This window comes from Triturus cristatus, chromosome 8, assembly GCF_964204655.1.
Source record: "Triturus cristatus chromosome 8, aTriCri1.1, whole genome shotgun sequence".
Taxonomy (NCBI): Eukaryota; Metazoa; Chordata; class Amphibia; order Caudata; family Salamandridae; genus Triturus; species Triturus cristatus.
This window is the reverse complement of record NC_140591.1, coordinates 274,450,290-274,473,724: the sequence shown is the minus strand read 5'-3', so window position 1 is coordinate 274,473,724 and position 23,435 is coordinate 274,450,290. Positions and strand designations below refer to the sequence as shown.

General features: G+C 46.3%; 1 protein-coding gene across 2 annotated transcripts in view; it reads right to left on the bottom strand.

Annotated features, from left to right (window-relative positions):
- CUL5 (cullin 5) overlaps positions 1-23,435 on the bottom strand; it is a 677,835-nt gene that overhangs the window by 489,282 nt on the left and 165,118 nt on the right. The window contains exon 3 of one of the 2 annotated variants that reach the window (XM_085621507.1): positions 2,174-2,273. The exons of the other annotated variant lie outside the window; for it this stretch is intronic. Within the exon in view, the coding sequence (XP_085477633.1) occupies positions 2,174-2,273 (100 nt within the window). The remainder of the gene's footprint in view (positions 1-2,173; positions 2,274-23,435) is intronic. 2 annotated transcript variants of the gene reach the window in all.

Here is a 23,435-nt window from a genome sequence, read left to right as displayed (position 1 = left end):
CGGTCCCCACTGCACGGATCACCCCCAAACTTTCCATGACAACCAGATCCTACCTTGAAACCTTTTTGGGAAAATTTCATGAAGATTAGTCAAACGACGCCAAAGTTATAGGCAAGTAAACAAATGCTTTTCCTATGGCAACTAGGTCCTAACTATATCTACCTACTGGTTACTGCCAGTAGGATGGAGGTATGTATGATAGATATAGATATATGGATATATAGATATATATCCTATGTATAGAACTGTAACTTTTTCATTCACGTTTAACAACAGTAAACTGGGTTATTGGCATAAGAGAAAAACAAACAACATTGAGCAGTTAATATTGAACTCTTGCTGCGCTCTGGGAGGCAGTAGTTGGAAAGGTGCTGGGCAAGGCATCCTTTGATAGGGAGTTAAGACTCTGGGATCTTGCACTGTTCCGGCCGATTGACAACGATATGTCATGGAACAATGAAGGGCGTGAGGCTGTCAGGTGGTAGGCAACTGATATCCTGTTGAGGTTTTTCTCACCTTTCAGAATGCGCAGGAGGATTTTGGCGTAGGTCCAGGTCACTTCCTTCATTACGCGAAGCTGGAACACATGGCAAGGGAGGTGTGGACTGGATTTCCAGCAGGTCCGCAGCCCTCCCGGGTGCATGGTGGTTTACTCCAATAGAGGGATGGAAAACACCTGATCACTTTATAAGGCGATCCTGGGGATATACTGAGTAACCCTTATGTAACTTGCTGGAACACGGAGAGGGAGTTGGAGGAGCCCATTGTGGATGCAGACTGGCCACGAGCAAGCGAACTGGAGAGGTCAGTGTCTTGTAACCATAGATTTAAGTTACTACATTTTTACACTGCACCTGTGTGACTCCTAGTCAGCTGAATAAGACGGATCCCTATTGGGCAGCAAGATGTATGCGATGCGGGGCGCTGAGGCCACTATTTTGCATCCAGGGGTTCAGGAGGTAGGTGATGCCTAGGATTACAGGGGCTACAGGCGTTGCGGTCTCTTGGGCCAAAATGGCTAGCTTCTTTGAAAAGCCCCAAAGGATGATAGAGTCCCTATAGGCTCACCCAGCTTGCGCTTCTCCTGGCCAAACAGCGAGTAGCTATTGGGTGGCTGTGCACCTGAGTGCCGTTGGCATCCTTTTGGCTGAGGGATCTGCTTGAATGGGGGTGATGGAGGAGAGCCACATGCACCTTACCGGTACTGATGAAGGGGCTGTGGAAGCGATTATGATGAGGACTTCAACAAATTCAATGATGAGGGAGATTCCGGCTCGGATGTTGGGGCATGACTTCAGCATACTGTGTAATATTGTATAGCTGATTTGATAGCCAAGTGTGACATTGATGGATTTCCTACTATGCAACTAGCCTGATAACTTGGATCATGTGAAATACTGTTCCCAAACGATGCTGTCTGTTATTGAAAAGTCATGTAATGTTGATGTGCTACACAGAAACATGTACGATTATAAATCTCTCTTCCAGCAGATTTCCCATTGCTGGAACACTCATAGCTGGGTTAGTACTCATGGTTTTAAGTAGATCTCTGCAATCTTCACTGACTAGTGTTAAGGCAATTTTGTGAGGTGGTATTTGGGCTTGGCTCAGATTCTGGCTATGAATTTCCCTGTGAATATTAACCATCTGTGATCCAGTCAAAATGCAGCATTTTGACATTCTGCCAATGCAGGAGTTTCAATGTGCATTACATCGTTTCATAAGGTTCCTCATTCTAACCCACATGGCCCACTCCAACCTCCCCCGTGGTATCTATATGAGGCTTGGTCTATTTGATGATTCTCTACAAGAACTATAATCAGAGGACGACCTTTTTATACGCTTTCTGAGAAGTGATGGATGATATAAAAACATTTTTGACAAACCAATGTGATGCTTATCAAAGATCACTCTCTTGATGGAAGGATTAGGGCTGTGGAGATTAAGAGTCTATATAATTAAGATCAATGATAAAAATAATAAAATCTGGGCATCATCCCAACTCAGTAACATTTCTTGCTCCAATAAAATATTAACATATTGGACAGTTGGTTTTTCGGAATTATGGATTGTGAAAGCATTTTTAGTAAAAGCAACGCAACAATAAATCTACATGTAGCACATCTTAATCAATACATTTATAATAGTTTTTTTTAAATAGTCAAACACTTACAGCTTGAGCCTGCTTTATAAAATCAAGGATGTCTTCTTTCAGCGCTTGATGTATTTTTGCTGGGCCTTTATCATCCCATAAGCAAACAGCATGGACATCACTAAAAGACATTTCCAAATAATTGGGAGGAAAAGCAAGACATGTTTTATTATGTTGAAAAACATTTTAAAGAGGTGCACATACAACTGAAACAATGTTTTAATAGGCGACTTGAAACGACAGCAGTTAACTGAATCATTATACGTCCTAAGCCATGACACTTGCTCATTGGATAGTTACCCGCAGTTACTTGGAAGCACCATGGCCATTCAGATATTGCAGGCTTGGCAAGCTCCGGGAAGAAATGGCCTCACAATTGCATTTTTCCTCTCACCTTGCCCTTGTTGGCCTTTTCTGTCAAACTATTCTCAGTGTGTGAGACTTGATGGTGGGTATAACCCAGACAAAGAAAACTGGTATGAATTCTGTGCTGGAAGAGATATGGGGAACAAATGCCAATAGCCTTATAGCACACATACAGTCAGCATAATAAGCGGTTTATGACCTTTTAACTGGTTATGTATTGTTCTCTGCACACACAATTGTGGAGTGACCAATTAACAGCAAAAAAAAACTCCAAACAACTAGTTAACCACGGTTAAGTCACTGAGCTAAGGCAACAGTAAGAAAAAAATCCTACACCAAATCCAAGCAGAGCAAAGGCCAATCAGACAGGGTTCATTTCTTGTAGAACAACAAAAAAGGCCTTAAAAGTGTCACAGAAAAGCCAATATACCACAGTCGTATCTCTACTCCTATGATTTGCATATTTTTCTGCATCTCTTTGGAACTCCCAAAGCTCTCAGTGCTTCGTACTCAATAGGAAATCAACACCTGCTTACACTAACATTGAGTCCATAGAGGTAGACTATCTGTATGAGTATTGTTAAAGAAAGTTTGCATATCTCCACAGGGAAAAACTGTTTTCTATGTGGAGAAATTCCTTCCTTTAAAGCTCCTGAAAAATGAATGCACTAATAGGTTAATTTTGTTTTCCTACTGAGCTCTGAAAAACTTAAATGCTTCTGAGAGCAGTCACATGAGATATTTTTGTAAGGGGCCATCATGGTTACATTGATACCTCTTTGTCTTTCCCATAATAATGGCGAGAAATACAATACAAGCAATATCAACACTTCACTCTTATCAGAGGGATACACTCCAGGCCACCATCAAAGAGGAGGTTTGACGTCATAATCACTGGCTTATCCTATACTTGTACATTTTGAGAAGGAGTAGGGTGGTGGGGGTGAGAAGGGGATTGGAATCGATTGGGTATCAGTTTTAATCTAGGGAGCATGGGGCTGTGGTAATTCATATGCCTGGGGAAGGTTGTTATGCAGATGAGGGGAAACAGAGGGAAGAAGAAGTCTACTTTCCTCTTGCATTTGGTTCTGGGTACAAACAGGGCTTTGTCTTGAAGAGTTGAAGAGCGAAGAGCGGAAACTGCACCACTTTCAGCTTCTTTAGTACATCAGGTCACTGGCGATTTTTATATTGCTTTAATCTGACTTCATTTACAGATGTATATATGTTGGGTATAAGAATGCATTCAATCAACATTATTAAGGGGTCAACAAGCTGATTTACATCCTGCTACATGCCCAGTTCCCCTTTACTCCTGAGTCACCCAATGCCCAGAACAGTGCTATGGTAGTGGTGCTAGATATGGGAATCAGAAAAGTAGGGTCTACTAACAGCTCAATGAGGGGAGATCAGGCCTTGAAGACTTGCAAAAACCATGAGGTCTATCCCTCTTCCTCAATAGCAGTCTGTAGAGCACTGGAACATCCGGGCCAGGATACAGTGGTAGCCCCAGCTGTCATGCACTACCAATGAAGCCAATGGCAACCAAGGGCCTCTGGATGTTTGTGTATTTGCTGAAATATCTCTGTGAAGTCTGCCACCTTAAAAAAACGGCAGTGTGCAGTAACCAGGCTAACCAGAATGCTGAGGGGTACGTCCACTGCACAGAGGCAGTGAAGTTGTTGCTTTGTCTCTAAAAAATAATGCAATTTAGTGAGATTTCCTGAAAGATATATACCGCTCATTCTGAGCGAATTATATAAACTTAAACAAAACGCCAAGACTCAATGTATGCTGTGCTCCTTCTTCGATGGGGTATCTCATGATCCCCTACCTATGTGTCACTCTGCTCCTGAGAATCTGCTGCAACTGGTTTAGACGGTGCTCCTTAAGGCCTAGGTCTGTGATGCCAGGCGGCTGCTGCACATGATAGCGTAATGTTCTTGCAGAAGTTGAGGTAACAAACCTGAGAACAACTGCTGCATGATAAGAGTTATAGTGTTATTGGCATTACATTAATATATCGCTCTTAGTGCTGTTGGAGGCATAGATACCTAGAGGGAACTGGCTCACACTTCGATATATCTGTCCTTAACATAATTAGACGCCCAGGCAAGCTGAAGCTGCTCAAGGGAAGGGACTCAGCCTGCAACCTACGTAGGTGTTGGCTCCTGTTGCACAAAAGTATTGCTGGCAAATGAACGGATTGCATATGTGCGCCATACCATGGAGCCATGTAATTTTCTGAAAACTATGTTACTTTGCCTGATCTGGAAGCGTCTGTTGAATTCCTATATCAATTTGTTGGTATGGCACTCTGGAGCACCTATGTCCTTCTACGTCTAGAGTCCTTGTAAAACACCACTGCACTTGTCATCAAATAGCCTACAGCCTATTTCTAGACGGGAAAAGTTGCTGTTCTTTTGATACCATTGCTGAAAACCAGAGATCTCACAAGTCCAAAAGACAAGGGACAGCTATGCCATGTTCATGGACATGCTCTAGCATTCCCTTCCCAATCACTGGGATGGTGGCCCCGAAAGATGACACAAATTACTTAGCCAAAATTCTCTAGGCCATCTACAACTCTAGCACTGTCCTAGAAATTAACATAGACACAATGGTAGTCTATGTCGACCCGATGCATTATTACTTTGGTAACTGTTTGGGTTGTGTCCCACAAGTGACTTTGCATACAGTGCCTGGTTTGTGAACTGTCCTCTCTACAGCATCAAATGGAACACCTAAATAAAGGACTGATGTCCTTGGAAAACAAGGTTGAATGTGATATTAGTAGGCCTTGATGAAACAACATCAACACAGTGAGCATGCTGGAAAGAGTAGAAGATCAGAACCCACAGTTTTTCTTTCAACTGTGACTGCTACAGAGGATGGCTCTCAAAGAACTGTCCAACTTCTTAGAGAAGCTTGAACATAGGGCTCTGGCCTCATTTTCCATTCAGGAGCCCTACTGTGTGCTAACATAGCATGACTACTGAAGTATGGGAAACATTTCCCCATTCTGCACTATGGACACATTTCGGCCTATCAAGCATGACAACATTTCACTCCTGATCTTTCTCAACTATATGCGGGCAGTGAAACAACAGCACCAGTCCTTCAAATGTCATCTTTGGAAATGGGTGTCAAACTACAGGTTTATATTCCAGAAAAATGGGTGACTCTGAAGAAAACTTCATCCACTCCCCCACCTCGGAGAGGGATGATGGAAATATTGATGTATGGATAACCACACTGCCAAGTCTAATCGGAATGGACAAAGGCATTCATGCTGAACTCGGCCCTGGTTTGTGGAAGAACAGTCAAATGCTGTTGCCCTTGTAGAAGTAATATACCATAAGAGGACAGATTTATTATATTGTGACTCAAAATTACAGTTGAACCATACAGCATCTCCTACCAGTGACTCATTGCATGTGACTCGTGTCCATCACTTGTAGTGATGAGAAACTAAGCCATGAAAGAAAAAGCTCCTGAGAGTTGACTGATTTCAGATCTGCTCTTGTTGCTATAATTAATAGTAATTATCCATTTAATATAAAAATCACAGGGTGGTTTGGGCTAGTGTTACCATCATTAGCTATATGAAGCATGGGCATAGTTGGCACAGACGCCAATTGCAGTACACAGTTAGTGCCCTTTGTTTTACTTCCATGTGGTCACACTGAGTGGATAGCTACCATACAGGGTTACCCAACAGTGTCTGTAGGACTAGAGTGGCCTAGAAGGGAGTGGAGTTGAGCTGTGTTCTTGAGACACCATCTTAAATGGGGAATTTGAGTTTGTTTAGTTGTCAAGATTTAATTTTTGCTTCCTGATGTGAGAAGGGAACTACGTCAGCCCCATTCTCTTGGATGTTCCAGACTGTGTAGCCCACGCTGACTACCTTTAGTGCGATGGAGTGTAAGCCTCTGTTGAATTGCGCTTGCGGGAACTGTGACTCGGGCAATCTGAACAGTGGAATCTCACAGCTGTGAGATTCCATATGTTTGTTTGAAAAGAAAAGTTCCTTTGGGGAGAGTTTGCCCCTGGCCGGCAAGGGAGAGTCCACTCCATGCCGTTGTTAAGAAATAAACTTAACTGTTGGATTCAAACTGTGTTGTACCAGAGGTCTCCTTTAAAACAGCCTCCTATTACTGTTCAATGGACTGCTAGTTGTAGTTTTATTTCCATTACCATTGGACAAGTTATATTTACTGTGCATGTACCTCGGAAGTCCAACGTTAGAAGTCTTGGTAGAACCTACTTAATGTCATGAAGTGCTATCAGTACTGAAAAGAAGTACTATTTCAATTTCATTCAAGGTTGTGGCAACAAGACGGCCATCAGGACTAAATCCAGCATTGTCCCCTACATACACCTGTAATCCAACAAAAGCCACGGAAGAAGGCTCTCACCCATTAATGCCAATGTGGGGGCACCACAAACAGCAGAGAAGGTGTTGGGTTCGCCTGCACACTGCGGAGGTGCCGCCATAATGGAGAAAGATTGCTAGGGCACATGCCCCCCCCCTCCCTCTCCCCCCCCCCCCCCCCCAAAAAAAATTCTGTTTATTGCATTTAATCACCCAACACAAAAACACTACAGTACTCGTTGATAGCAATACAGGGTAAGTAGATGGTATCTTGTCATAAATATCATCAATACATCTTACTCATGTTGTGCTGTGTGTCAATATGTGAAAGGACTTAAAAGGTTAAAGCAGAGAAAAACACACCACAGCAAGGACGTTGGGATAGAAGAGTAGGAAGTAGGAAGGTGGGTATGATTGCCGATTTAGTTTCATAGCACACCCAGATTCAAGGGAGCGTGTGCGCACAGACCCTCCACACAGTGGCAGCGGGGCCCTCAACTCACGGCCCCGTAATTTCCTCTGTCGTAACCGCCTCATTCTCTGTGGCACTGGCTATCTCGCTCTCTGTCCTAGTGTACAGGTATTCTTGTAATTGCGACCAAATATCTCAGGGGCGAAAGTGCAACTCCCAGCAGTTGTTGTATTGCCCTTGGCAGAATGCTGCGTTCTGCAGCTAATCCGCAGCTCGCAGCACAGCACGCCTGCCCATCTCATTGTCACTCTGCGAGCAGAAGAAACATTGCAATTAGTTTGCGTCCCTCTGTCGGCACATTTTTCACATAATCTAACAACGCCACACGCGGAGAGTGCTCAATTGTGATCCCCGTAATAGTCTGCAGTTTAACAAAGATCACGTCCTAGAAATTCCGAACATTCGAGCAGTCCTATGAAAGGTGCAAAAAAGTTAAGTGTAGGGTGTCAAGAAGCGCAGGCATCTGCTATCAATCCTGCTCGATGCAACTTCTCCGGCATGCGATACAGACTATGCAGATAATTGAAATGTACAAGGTGCAGGCAGTAGTTAGGGGAAAGCAAATGCGTTTGGTTGCAGCAGCATCGCCACTGATGGCGGGGGGGGGGGGGAAACAGATCAGTCTTCCATTCCTCGTGGCTAGTTGGAGCGCACACCGGCGCGCTCTCTCGCATACCAGCATATAGTTTCGTGAATAGCCTGCGAGGCGACAGGGATGTGAGCATCAGTTCAAGTACCCGGAAGACGGGTGGGGCATCGAGGATGGAGTCGTGGCTCACCCGCATCGCCGCCCTTAATGGGTGGCATGTAAGGGCATCCAAAGCAGGGGTCTGCAGCCCCATCATTGCAGACTGTGGTGTCACAAAGTGATTATCAAGAACCCCATGCTGGTCAATTGCATGTTGCACAGCCTAGTTCGGGCACCCCCATCCAATGAGAGCAAGGGGTATCCGATAAGTGGCACCGATGGAGCGAATAGGTGCTCCAACTTTGATCTCTGTCTGAGCTCCTTCCAAGCCCATACCGTGGAAGAAACCAGGTCAATCTGCCCACTTGGTAGCCTGGGAGTTCTAAAGAGAGTCATCTGCACAGGGAAAGGTGCCGACTGATCGTGCTCTGGTGTCTTATGGGCAAGGAACTGCATGGGGAAAAGTCAGTAGTGTGCAAGATATGCCTTGGCCCAGTAATAATAGAGATCCATGTCTGGGCCCCAAGTCCGCCCTGCTCGAAAAGCAATGTCATCACCTCCCAGGCAATCCGCGGCTACCCCCCAGTCCATGCCAGTGAGATCAGATGGGATCGTAGTTGGCGTCAAAAGTTTAGCGTCAAAGGTAGTAGGAGATTTAGGAATAAATACAGAAATTCGGGTAGGATCACCATCTTAATGACAGCCAGCCTCCTTGTCAGGGATAGTGGAAGTCCAGGCCAGCACTCTGCTCAGTGCTCCAGCCATGTCATTAACCTCCCCTAGTTGTCACACCCGAGATCATTAACATCCCCACTAAGCCATATCCGGAGGTTTTTTACTGGGCCATCTGCCCATTCAATCGGACACTAAGGGTTGAATTACTCACTTGCATCTGTTAATGGAACAACGGTAGATTTTGCCCAGTTAATCGTGACTCCACATAGACCTCCAAACCTAGTGATGTCCCTGATCAGGGGGTCAAGGTTAACCTGGGGGTCCCTGATAGAGTGTTACGTTACCTACGTACATTGTAACGATGATCCTACGGGGGTTTAAAGGCAAGGCCACTCTGCGTGTGGTGTTGTCGTAAGCGGGCCGGAAGCAGTGCCATGGCTATTGCAAATAGAGGCGACAGGGGGCATCCTTATCAGGTCCCCCTGGTCACCGGGAATGAAGGAGTAATTGTGCCATTAACCCACAGGCGGGCAATCGGTTGTGCACATAACAACCCAATCAGACGCAGAAAAAGGGGGTTTACACTAAGCCGCGACAGCAAAGTGAACAGATAGGACCACACAAGCAAATCGAACATCTTAGTGGCGTCTAAAAATACCAAAATACCGCTGCAGCCTTCATGTTCAGTTCGTTAAAATGGAGGACGGCAAAAAAGGTATGCAGGTTGTGAGAAGTCTACCTGCCCGGGACAAATCCTGAGTGGTCAAGCCGCACCACAGTCGGGAGTAGTCTTGAGGCGATCCACTTAGTTAAAATGTTACTGTCCCGATTAACCATTGATAATGGGCGGTAAGCATCTCAGTGACTTGGGTCCTTACTGGGCTTGGGAATCGTAACAATTAGTGCTTCTCTAAGGATAGGAGGAAGAGAACCAGTAGCCAACGCCTCCTCATACATTGCGAGGAGGTGTGGCACCATCAGAGGGGTGTATTCCTTGTAAAAAGCTGCTGTCATGCCGTCCAGTCCTGAGGCCTTATCAACTGGCAAGCACTGATGACCTGGCGTACCTCCTCCACTGAGAAGAGCTTGTCAAGATATCCTTTGTATCCGTCCTCTAGCCACAACAGCTGGATGGAGTCAAAATATTCCTCCAGGTCCGGAGTGGGAGTCGTTGGCTGCTGCGATTTGTAAAGTGTGGAGAAGAAATCAACCATTGCCACTGCACCGCCTCAGTACCAACGTACACGTTAGAGTGTTCATCCTGGAGCACTCCTATGTAATCGCTAGCCCAGGGTTTACGGAGTATATTTGCTAAAGTCTTCACTGCTCTTTCCTCCTCTCAGTATCATCACGCCCGGAGTTCGTTCCCTAAAAAATGTACCTTGCAATGGTCCACTTCTTCATATTTGGTCAATTGACCTCGGATGAGCGCCAGTGTATCGGCGTTACAGTTGGAAAGATACTGTAGTACTAACTCCCTAATCTCCCTCTCAAAGCACGACAGCACACATCGCAGCGTACGCAGCACCCCAGCCTGTTTGGCCATACATGCTCCCCTAATCACCACCTTGAATGCCTCCCAGAGAGTGAAGCGCACCATTTCTTATCGTTGTGTTCAAAGTATTCCATTATCGTGGTTCTAGTATCTTCCCTGAACACCTGGTCTCGCAGCGCATTCGGTAGAAGTTGCCAAGTAAACGCACATGAAGATCCTTTCAGGAACTCAAGCAGGACTGGGCCGTGATCGGAGAGTGTCCTGGGAAGGTGGGAGACCCGTGAGGCCCATGCATCTAGATATCCCGACACCAGCAATAAGTCAATACGCGACCAGGTGGCGTTCGCCGCTACTATGCAGGTGCCCTCCAGTTCGCGTGGATGCCTGGCGCACCATAAATCCATCAGTTCAAAAACCTACCTTATCATATACAACTGCGCTGGTGCGGTCGTCAGAATCGCTTGACCGGGGTCCACCTCACTATCCAGAACATTAAAATCACTCCAACCACAGCACTGCCCCAGGTCATAGTGAGTTAGCCAAGCTCCATATTTCCGCAAAAAACAGAGCCTCATCTACATTCAGTCCATATGCTACTATCAGCTTGTCTTGGTGATCATGTAATATCCTGACAAAAATCACATAACACATGCCGCATTTTGCATTGGTCGCTGAGACCGTGGACGCTCCAGGTCAGGAGCCTAGCCGCACGCCCGTGTGTGGAGATGATCTATCCTGCTGAGTCATGCCATCAAGATGCCCAATACCAGTCACACAGGCTCACTCCCCAATGCCTTCTTGTTGTGCCCCTCGTGTGTTTGCTGGGTGTGTATCAAGAACAGGAATGATAGGTAAAGGAACTTTGTCAAAAACAGAATGAAAGAACATCCAGTGAACAATCCCCCTCCCCCACTTCAGCCCCCCAATCGGGCCGAAATACAAAGACTCTCCAACAGTTAAACACCCAACAGTTAATTCGTAGAATGTCAAGCTGGCGAAGAGAACAGGCACGCATATATTATATTCCCCTGCGCTGCCTTTTGCCGGAAACAGTTGGATTCCCATTTTACAGGAGGCATTGGTCAAGCGAACACTATCCAAATTCCAACTGGTCACCTTCGGCGATTTATTGCCTGGGGGGCACAGATTTTCACGCACTGAGTACCCACGCCTTCGTGAGGCTATGACTATGGACCGTTTTGTGCTCCTCCATGTGCAGAAAGCGCTCAGTGCGTTCATGGATAGTTACCCCTTAGCACCCACAGAATTTACTATCCTGACCGGGGTCATTAGTGACAGGGACGGTAACCACCTGGTAGAGAGAATGTACAAGGAGGCAATAGCACGACTCCCGAGTTGGGAAACTGCTGTGAGACTAGTGTGGGAGCGCGATCTTGGCCACCCATTATCTGACCTGCAATGGATTCGTGGCTGCACACAAACACGTAGGGTATCACCGAATCACCGTCACAAATTGCTTCATTTTAAATTCTTGCAGCGAGCTTATGTTACCCCTAGTAAATTGCACCACATTGACCCCGCTCGGTCGGACGCCTGTCCGAGATGTAGCGCCTTGAATGCAGACTTTGCGCACATGACGTGGACTTGCATTAAATGCGAAGATTATTGGAGAGCGATATTTCGAGAGATATCTAAGATGGTGGAGTTAGAGATAGCACCGTTGCCCCTGCTTCCTCTTTTGGGGTATGTTTATGATCTCCCTAAAGCTCGGCACCGCTTTGTGGCGATAGCGCTCCTGCTCGCGAAGCACGAAGTGGCCATCAAGTGGGCATGTAAAACTGTCCCTACACTTAACACATGGCTTCACAGCATGACATATTGCAATACCACTAGCGACACCTATGCCCAACTGCAGCCACCCGCCTCTAGACAGGTAGATATCTGGCAACCCTTTTTTTAAAAATGTTTTTATTAACATTTTCTTAATTACATTACAAAAACATCGTTGAGCAGCGAAACGCAGTAACATTTTCAGTGTAGCAGCAACATAATACACGGACGACAGTGATCAACAATCAAATAATTGCATCATATGCTTATAGTGGCAACCCTTTTTTATCATACCTGTTAAGCTTACAGGAAAGTGAAAACTCCCAGACGCAGGCACCACTGAATGGGTAGCGATGTATAGTAACATGCTGCACACAAAGGGTATGATGCGTGTGGAAACTGCCTTGCGATGTATAGTTGCAGCATAGACTAGATACTCCAGAAGCATTTTGACAACAATTGTGTATGCAGCTATTGCTGCCAAAATGTAGCCACACAAGACTTTGACTCATGTAATGTATTTTGTTTTCGTGCCACACCATTTTTCTGCCACTGTATTGTGTATAATTCTTATGCAACATCTGGTTTTCTTTTGTGTTATTGGCTTTTTAAAAAACAAATGTATTTGTTTTGTTTGGAAAAGAAATAGTTTAAAAAAAAATAAACGTAGAATGTTGCAGGGACTCATCCCGTGTGGGCGATCTAGGGGCCCGGAATTCTCCCAATCTCATCGAGCCAGGTGGCTGAAGACTAATTTCGGACGGCACAGGGACCCTTGCGGAAAATCAACAGCACAGGAGACTACCAGGCACTGCTGTATCTTTTCTGTTGCCGCTGAATGGGATAGTTTCTCAAGTCACTGGTCATCCCCACTCTGGTGCTCTCAACAACAGCGGTATCAGGGGTGTTGCTAGTGCTAGCACTGTCTATTGAGGCTGAGCCTAGAGAGCCAATGTCCGCCTAGTCGCAAAAGGCAACCCATTCTAGATCCATACAGGAACCTCTTCAAGTCATCCATGTGGCCTAGTCATTTTCGCAGAGATTATCCGAGAGCTCTCCTCAATCAGCCAGTGGGGAGCGCCCTTCCCTAGGCGGGATTGACTTAAACTCGGCCGCAGACTTGGGGTCTGTGAAGTAGTGGGTTTTCCCCTGATACTGAATCCTAAGCTTGGCAGGGTATAACAAAGTTTTTAGCATTGGTTCATTAGAGGCTATGTTTCAGTGGTAGGAAGTCCCTCCTGGTCACCTGAACCACTAGGGTAAAGTACGGGTAAATGGACAGGTTTTTGTTTTGCTAGAGCGGACATTTCTCACTTGCCAGGCGGAGGACCACATCCCGGTCTCGATAAATCAATAAGCAAGCTATTATGGGGTGGGACATGGTACCTAGGAGGGGGTCTCGGTCCATATGACATGTGGACTCGCTCTCCACTAAGAATAGGGCCGACAGGGCCTCGCCAAAGTGGTCGCAGAGCATGGCCTTGATGTAGTCCTCCATCCTATTCACTGCGGTTGATTCTAGCACTCCCAGTATCTGGAGGGTATTTCTTCTTCAGCGCGCTTCTAAAGCTTTGTTTTTGTAATGTATCACCTCAAGGACCTTTTCCATACGTAATAGTTTTTCTCTATCTACAGACTAGCCATCCTCCACATCTGATGTACGTCTTTCGAACTGCACAATGTGATCTTTGTGTTTGTCAACCTTTTCCTTTAGGCAGTCAAACCTGTCTGTAAGTAGGTCCATTTTTGTATCTTTAACTGTAACATAGCTTTGTTATCAGTTTCTGGGATCGGAGTAGATTCAACAATGGACCTGGCACAGGGGCGTTCATAGGGTGCTCCATTTTGAGGATCTGTCGTCTTGTTTTCAAAGGACAATTTTGCCTGCTTAGCGTCCATTTTACCCATTGTCCATATAGCAGGACGCCGCAGCGGGCGGCCCCCTCACTCCAACCAAGTAGACGAGACGCCACCAGCACCAACTCACAGCAGGGTCCCACCACTCCTCAGGAATTCATTCCCTGGAGGGTCACAAGCAGACCGGCATGTGCTGCCTCTAATTCAAGCTGTCCTCTGTCAGTGGTTAAACTCACGAGTGTGCCCCCCCAAAACTCCAGAGGCCCCGTCCAGTCACAGATGGCTCCGGCACAAGCGGCCGCCTCGCTACTGGGCAGTCATGATCCACCGGAGCTCCCCCAGCGACTCCTGGTAACAGCAAACCCGCAGGCGGTCCACAAGCCGACAACACCCCTGGGCAGAGGGAAGGGCGGGTTGATACCCAGTCACCTCCAAATTTGCATCCGAAACTCAGTCTTCTCTCAGCGCTGCTCCTGCAGAGCCTAAGTGGGCCGCTCCAGGGGCAAAGGGAGGCAGGGGGGGCCACCAGCACTAATTCTGGTCTGCACGGCAGCCTGCTCCCCGACTCAAGCCCTCCCCTCAGCTGCACGTACCAGTGGCAGCCGTCCTCAGCCAAAGGGTCCTCCTGGGTGAAGCTCGGGGATGTACCAGTTTTCCAACACCGCAGGATTCGGTACCAGGTGTTGCAGGTCACAATGTCCTGTTTTTTTAACGGATAATTGGCTTCAACTGGCAGTGTATCACGTGAGAGAGGCCATCTTGCGGCCGGGCTTTCTAGGGCCCCCCCCCCCTTCAGAGAGCAACTTAGCAGATGGAGAGTGGTGAGAATCGGCTGAGTCATGGAAGAAGCAGACTGTTGGCCTGTCTCACACAGAGGAGCTGCGCAATGGTAAGCAGACTGACTGTAGAGTGAAGCACTGTTGTCCCCAAGGAGGCACTGTCCCTGCCGCGATATCAGCGGCATACTGTTGGGAGTAGGCCAAGGTCAGTAGTGGTGGCAAGATCAGCAGCTGAGTACAGGGGAATTAAGAAAATATCACGGTCCAGGTCACAGACCAAGCCCTCCCTCCGGCAGCTAGATGGCTGAAGGTGGTGTCAATGCCTCTACCCTGTGAACTGAGATGTTAAGTGGGTACATATCACTGGATGCCCCATTGGACACACACTGAATGGTATGAGAGGAAATGGAAAGCAGGCACACCCGATTTGCCCTGATATAAGACTGACAAATTGGATGCTATATTCAGCATTAAAGGCATCACGATTACTGGGGCCTGAAACACAAGCTTAACTCATCATGTGATGGTGCATAAGCAGAAAAAAAACGAGAGCTTATTCTCACTGGCAAAACCATTTAGCCATTTAATGGACTGCACTTCTGCCTTCATTACACCCCAGTCCTAAACAGGGACGTGATTAGGGTGCAACGCCAAGAGCACCATTGGAGCTGCTACAGTTGCCTGAATTCACATCTCGGGGTAGAGGAGCCCAGATACCCGATAACTTAGACTGGCCATGAGAAAAACTAAATTAACTTAATGACTATGGTCCCCCCAGCAAACACAGTATTCTAGACCAAGAGTATGATGGAACTCAAGGAGAAGTGAACAACTTAAGAGGTCAAGCAGGCCACAGCCAGCTACAATCTAACAAAACGGCAGGACCTAACAGCCTAATATGCTCTTAGTATCACACAAGGAGTTAGGTCTATCAATGTCTCGCAGAACTACGATGTCAACCCTGAGGTATAAAAAAGGGAAGTCAGAACTGCTTGTGCATCTTACTGACCCATTTCTATGGTAAGGGGAAACAAAAATACTGGTCAAAATTGTGGCCAACAGGTTGACCCCACTATTAACCAAACTGATACACCCTGATCATTTGGGAATTATGCCCTAAGGAGCCACCTGACTCAATCTGAAACTACTATTTACAATAAACTAGCTTCCGCTACTAAGGTGAAAGAACCAATCACAATTTGAATCATTATAAGCCAAGAAATCATTTGACTCAAGAGAATGGCCACTTATGAACCCTGAAAAAGAGTAGGATTTGGACCCAACCTCATCTCAGACTAGATTGTGGTATAATAGACTGATGGGCAAGGTGAGGGTTATTGGGACTCATTTCAGAACCTTTCCCATCTCGTGGGGGACACGGCATCCCATTTTATTCACACTGACAACAGAACCATTAGCAGAATGGATATTGTGTGATGCTCAATTTCAGGAGGTGGACAGTGAACACAGGGAGGGACAAACAGATCTTGATGTATGCAAATGATATTCTGCTACACATGGCTGAACCTGAAGAATTACTAACCAGGAATAAGCACTGTAGGAAAATGCCTATTTTTGCATGGTCACTCCCACTTTTTGCTAGATAATATTGCTGGTTTTTGGACTGCTATCCAGTGCTCCATGTATGTGCTCTGCCCCTAAAACACGTTGAAATTGGTTATACTCTTAATTGGCATATTTAATTTACCCTCAAGTCTCTAGTATATGGTACAAAGTGTGCCCAAGGCCAGCAAGTTACTGCAGCACACATTGTGGCACCACTAGAGTGGCAGTGCAAAACAAGACTGCAGGCCTACAACTTTAACCTGTCTATGCAGTTTTAAAACTGAAATTTGGACATTTCAAAATAATCTCCTGTGACAGGCCTAACCCATCCTTTTTAATATTAGTAAGTCATGCCTAAGTAGGCCTTAATGCTCAAAAAGGAAGGATGCATGGTATTGAAAAGTAGGACATGCAAAAGTTTAATGTAAAACATGTCATTGCAGTGACAAGTCCTCAAAAGCAATTTTTACTGTAGCAGGGTTAGCAGAGCAATAGGAAAGCATTACAATATAATATTACAATTAAATAATTTTGCCTCCACTTAGAAACCAGCTAAAAAGTTAATTCTCGGAATTTAAAGTATGTGGTGCAACTCTTTTGCATGAGCTTTCCACAGTCATCCAGAAGCTGAATAGCTCCTTGAAGAGGTGTGAATGTGCTACCAGTGCTTTCCACCAGCTTAAGAAAGCTTAAGCATGCATTCTCCTTGTGGAGGGAGGATTGAGTTTGCTTCAACTGCATTTTTGCCCAGTCTGTCTACTTGTCCCTCACCTTGATGCATTTCCCTTTGTCCAATAAATCTTCCCCTGCCCAGCGATCTATGCTGAAAACCTATCTCTACATGGCGAGTGGAATTCCGTGAACCCTCATGATATGGAAAACTCTTATTACACTATGCACAGTGTACAAAATAGGCTGTCTACATTCCTGCTGGGCAGGGAGACCGGTGAAATGGTGCTAACAGAGTAAGATCCTCTATGATCGACCCTAAGCCCCGGTTACTGTTGCTGAATTGAAGAGTACACTATAATACAATCATGACTGGAGCATGCAACAGACTCTGCTCAAAGGTGTAATCATGGAATCCATCCAAAACTCTACTTGAGTCTCAAAGCAAGCTCAGTGCAGGGGCCATTCCTGTTCTTGCTCCTCGAAAGAATGGAGGACCACGTTACATCAAATGGATTAAACTACTATATGTGGGACCCTCAGGCAGGACATAGGTTAACGGCTGCATCTTGGAGGAGTTGCCCATCGGCGGAGGCACGCGACAGGGCTGCCCTCGATTTGACGATGTTATTCGCCCTAGCGATGAAACCTTTGGCAGTGCTAGTGAGGGTCGATGCCAGAATCTGGGGCTGGACGGGGGAACAGCAAATGTGATTGTATGCAGACAACTTACTTCTTTACCTGACTCATACAGATGACTCCCTGACCCAGATACGGGAGATATTCCAGATCCATTGGGAACTCTTGGGATTTGCTTTAAACTGGGGGGGGGTTTATGCCGGGCCGTAACACTGCGCGTAACTTACGCCGTGTTCACGGGGCACTGGGCCGTGCTGCAACACTCCAAGAAGAAGCACTTTTGCCCGCCCTAGATGCCAGGATGGCGTTTGATACGGTGGCGTGGGAGTATCTCTTCGCTGTCTTGGCCCGTGTGGGGCTGGGCCCCCGGCTGATAGGATGGATCAGACTATTCTATAACCGGCCCACGTCTCAGTTAACAATCACCGCTCGAGCACCTTCTCCCTGTGCCTTGGTACAAGACAGGGCTGTCCACTGTCGCCGCTTCTTTTTGCATTGGCACTTGAGCCGCTTGCGGTCTGGATCCGGGGGGACCCCGAAATCAGAGGCCTTAAATGGACACCAGATCATGAACACCGCATTTCTTTATATGCGGACGATATATTGTTGTACCTGGCTTCCCCGGCGCACTCGGTCCGTCGGATACTCCATATTTTTCATATCTTTGGGGCCCACTACGGATACCAGATCAACTGGTCCAAATCCCAGATGTACCCCCTCTGGGGTGACCCGCCTCATAATCCCAGGGGATATAACATTCCGGTGGTAACACAGGGTTTCCAATACCTCGGCATTTTTATAAAACTGGACCCGTCCTTATTTCATGAACACAACCTAAGGGGCCCATTGCAGCGGTTCAGGGTGGATGTGGCCCATTGGAGGACGCTGCCCCTCACAATCTTGGGTCGGGCGGCCCTTTTCAAGATGCTAGCCCTCCCCCGTTTCCTTCATGTCTTACAAAATACGCCCATCCAGATTCCCGACTCCTATTTCTTGGAGACTGAGGCGGCACTGCGAGGTCTATTATGGGACACTGGACTGCCCAAACTCACAATGGGCTGGTACGATGGTGGGATAGGACTGCCGGACATACGCCTCTACTATCAAGCGGCGCAACTGATTGCGATCAACCAGTGGGTGTTCGGCACCCACGATGATCCTAGCTTCCGCACTGACCACTGGCTTTTGGGGAAGGTAGGGTACAACAGGGCGCTATACTCAAATCACCAAAAACTAGACCTGACTGGCCCTACGGCCCGGACGGTGGAAACCTGGCACAGGCTCCAGCGGCGCATGGGTTGGCGTGGGCGGCTGACTAAGGCCACCCCACTCTGGGAGCCTGATTGTCTGGGGCGTCTGAGCACCTGCGCAGGTTTCGATAAATGGGACCTTATTGGCATCTCTACGGTGGGGGATGTATGGATTAAAGGCAAAAAGGCGTCATTCGCGGCGCTTCAGCTCAAATACCAACTCGCGCCCTCAGAATATTATCGATATCTTCAAATCAGCCATGCTATCGACGGCGCTCACCCCGCCGGCACCCCCCTCCCGGACTCCTCTTCTCTGGAGGACAGACTGCTGCTGGATCCCATGGACCGCAGGGCTATCTCCCTGACCTATAGAAAGTTAGTTAATAATCGTACCGACCCAATGCATAAACTGCGGGCCAGGTGGGAGGCGGACTTGGGGGAAATGGCTGATGACGACTGGATTGACGCTCTAGCTTCCCCTCGTGAGGTGGCGATACCGATGCGACTTCCCCTGGTTCAACTCAAAATTCTCCACCGGGTGTATTTCGATGCCAAACTGTTGTATAAATTGGGTAGACGTCCAGACGCACTCTGCCTACGGCACTGTCACCAGACAGGTACATTTCTGCACATACTATGGACATGCCCCCACATTCAGCAATACTGGAGAAGTCACCCGACAGATGGTGAGGGCGGTAGATAAACCTGTCGCCCCTTCCCCCCAGCTCTGCCTCCTTAACGTGTGGGACGATACAGACCTCACTCAAGTGGAACAGGAGTGGGTGGCGGGGGGTTGGGCCATTGCAAAAAGGAACATTGCCCAGAAGTGGGGAGTAGACACCATGTCGCGGCTGCGCGACTGGGCCACAGATATGGATCAGGCCATGGTGGCGGAGAAAACGGTTTACAAAAGTAGAGGCTGTCCGCGGAGGTGGGATCGCAAGTGGGGGCGCTGGAATAAATATCGGGGAGACATTTGTATCTCTCCAACAGTGGAACTTAGTAGGGAGAGACAAGCTATCCTAGATCAAGTAGGGATAAACGCTGTGACCTAATAGCTCAAGATCACCATTCAAATGCTGTGTATGGGGAGCTCCCCGAACCTAATATGTGTATGTGATCACCTCTGTAATGTTTTACTGATCGGTTTGATTCCAGGCATACTGCCCTGGGTGTATGACTTGCTGTCTCCAAAGTCCGGATGTGTATTTTACCTGCGAAGGAGTTATTTAAGTGTCATTACTGCTGCAATGTTGTAGTTTTTATTTTCAATAACATTGTTATTTAAAAAAAAAAGAATGAAGAGACTCAAGAAGAGTCTCCGTGGGAGAGTAGACTCGAACGAATCATGTGTAAACTCATCTCCCTGACGTGTGGCACACTGGTTCGAAACACTGGCACATCTCAGAGAGTTGGACATAGTGGAAATAGAAGATTAGGATTGACAAGATGCTCAAGGCTTTACGGCTGAGGGACCAATCAAGGCCAGTTATAGGCTAATCCAACTGAAACTCCTATACAGAACATTTTACACTAGGACATTACTGTGTAAGATTGGGAAGGCAGGCAAAGCCATGTGCCTCCAGACATGTGGTTCAGAAGGCACATTTATCCATATCTGGTGGCACTGTCCGCACATGACACTTCTGGGAAAGTGTGACAAGATCCTTGGAGGGAGCAATGGGAGACGCCATAGAGTTGACACATGGACTGGCCCCCTACTGATCAAATGGCCACCATGGGATCTCACCAAATCTCAAAAAAGTACTGGTGAACCCCGTTTTTCTAGTGGCCAAGCGAGACATTGCCCAGAAGTGGAGTTGTAAGATGACCCCAACTCTCTGGCAGTGGGAGGACGGGAGACCTATAAAGGAAGGGGTAGCGAGAAGAAGTTTGAGAAAGTCTGGGGTACTGTGGTAAATAATTTAATTACCGGGACTTAATTTGATACAGAAACATAATAAAATAGCTCAGTAAATAAGAGGCAGAATCCGTGGTATTAGAGGTTCGGAATGGGCTTTATTCCAGTGGTCGATTATAATCGGTTGCTCCAAGTTCCATCACCACGAAGGTTCAGGAAGTGAAGTACATACATTATTGACAATCAATTACTTTTATACAATAGGCATTACAGTAAGGCAAATACAAGAGGCGTAACAATTGATAGTGGTGATAATATATTCGTACGTAGCAAAAATAGGCGTAACTGGGAGTGATTTAAAGAACGTCATCAGATGTGATGTCATAAGAGGGTGGTTACATGAAAGAATTTCGCAATGTCAGCAGAAATACTTGGCAGATATGCGCGTGCAGCAGCATGATGTGTGATTGACGTGCAACTAGGGGGTGAAGGGGACTTGACATTTAGCTCTACATGTGGCGACAGAAGTCTGGAGGGTCAAGTCAACCTAATCCCAAATCATATCTAACATCCTATGTTTAAAGAACTATGTTATCCAAAAGAGAGGTCTTCTTAGAGTAGAATCTTATTCTATACTGACTATACTGACTGTTAGTGCGTGTACAAGCGTCTAAGTGTCTACACTAGATGCGAGGGCGGAATCTTCCATAGTAACAGGGCTATGAATTACTTGCATGAAGACAGAGAAACCGGGCCTTTGCTCGGTAGCTGGCAGAATGTTTACTTAAACTACTAGACAGGAATGCATTGGGCAGGGATCGGAGCAGATAACTTCGAAGGTGAAATACAGTTTTTGGCAGACAGCAGGCTGATGTCAGGCTTCGTGAGCCGCGCAGAGAATGAGACAAAGTTCATGGTCACAGATGCAGGCTCAGACTGGAGCTTTCAGAGGCAGAAGGCAAGAAGAGTTTGATGACAGAATCAGGGCCTACTTGCCTGGACTGTAAAATGGCATAAGTGAACCATATAAAGCTGGTGGCCTTTCATACTTAGGAATGGAATGTCCGGCCTATTCATGGCGGATCTGAAAGAGGACATGTTGACGGTGGACGCACATGTGTTTGCGTCTTCATAACTGAAACTGGAGGGAACATACATGTACTTGTAACATGCACATAGAACCGTTGGGGTCCAAGATAGGGGACATAACTGACCAGAAAAATCCATATTTCCACATTCCCTCCTTGTCCCCTACTTGCCCGTTAAGAGATATCAATCTTCATTAATCCATTGATCTGTTCATATAGCATCATTTGTTCTTCTTTCTTCTTCCGGGATCTTGAATGAAAATCTTGATGTGGAATGCACGATGTGGCACACAGACCACAGATCGCTGGTCCACATTGTAGGCATAGACAGCAACTGAATAGTAAGAGAAGGCCAATACCTAGGAAAGATAGGACCTTCCATCCAAAGGTAGATAATACACTCCAAAACCAACCGGACCAAGTCCAGGTGCCTGGATTCTGGTGTATCTGGCTTACAATCTTATGAAGGCGAGTTATGGCTTTATATACAGATGGCGAATTTTCTGGTATGAAAATGCAACAGCTTGATCCGATGACCCTACAAGCTCCGCCCCTATCGGCCAGGATGACGTCAAGGACAAGACGATTTTGAAGCACAACAATCCGCATAGCAGACTGTTCTTCTGTTAAATTGCCTAAGGCGGAAATAGTTTCGTTCACTACTGCTTCAAGGGTTCTGGTTAATCTACGTATCAGCTTACTATTAGTAACTGTACCTATATAGGGAAAGAGACCTTTATTGAAATCTGTGTATTTTTCCCATGCTGTTTCAGTGTACTCGACTATCGGGAGATCTCTCCTTACTCTATTATATACTAAATGAGTATTTCTGTGATAATCAGGAGGAGCTAGAAAAACAGGCGGCAAAAGAAATCCAATGTAGCAGGTACCATCCCAATCTAGAGGCAAACGTACATATGCCGTCTGACCACATATGAAATAGGAATGGCGGGAAGCTCTAAATGTAGACTTGCCTTGATCACTAAATTCTACTACAGTGGTGCATCTACTATGGCCCATATGTATGGAACCATTCTTTCTTACACATAATTTACCTTTTACTGGAAATATTGACATAGCGGGCAAAATTGGAGTAGCTTCGGATTCGACATTTAGGATCATAAGATTAAGTGTAAAATTACCTAATCCATACACTTCATTTTCGAGATCAGTTCCTGTTCTCTGGGGAAATCCCTCCTTGTTAGGGTAGCAGACTTTAAGCAAAACTAAGTTCAAATTTCCCCATACCCAGTTATCTTGATAAACTGCAGAATTCGAGTCTAGAGAATTAATTAAACTAAACCATGCTCCACAGGAGCCGTTGTGTGTGAACGGGTATGGAAAGAGAGGTAGAATTCTTTTATAATTCTGATAGGGAGGGAGTCGGCCACATATCCAACAATTTGTAGCATTGCTAACCTGATGGGAATGATGTAACATATTAATAAACGTGTTATTGCGCAGCGCAAATCTATAAGACAACTCAAGCGGAGGTAATTCACTAAAAGAATGTTCGGCAGTAACATTGTAAACATGTCTAGAAATAGGATAATATATGTGCAACAATATACTTGCAGTAATTATTAAAAGACTTAAGAAAAACAAAATTATTAATGTCACTATGCAATGACTACGCAGTGATTTACAGTACGCCTGTCGTTTCAACATTTTTCGGGTGTTTTCTCTATTCAGGTCCAAGGGATACATGTCAG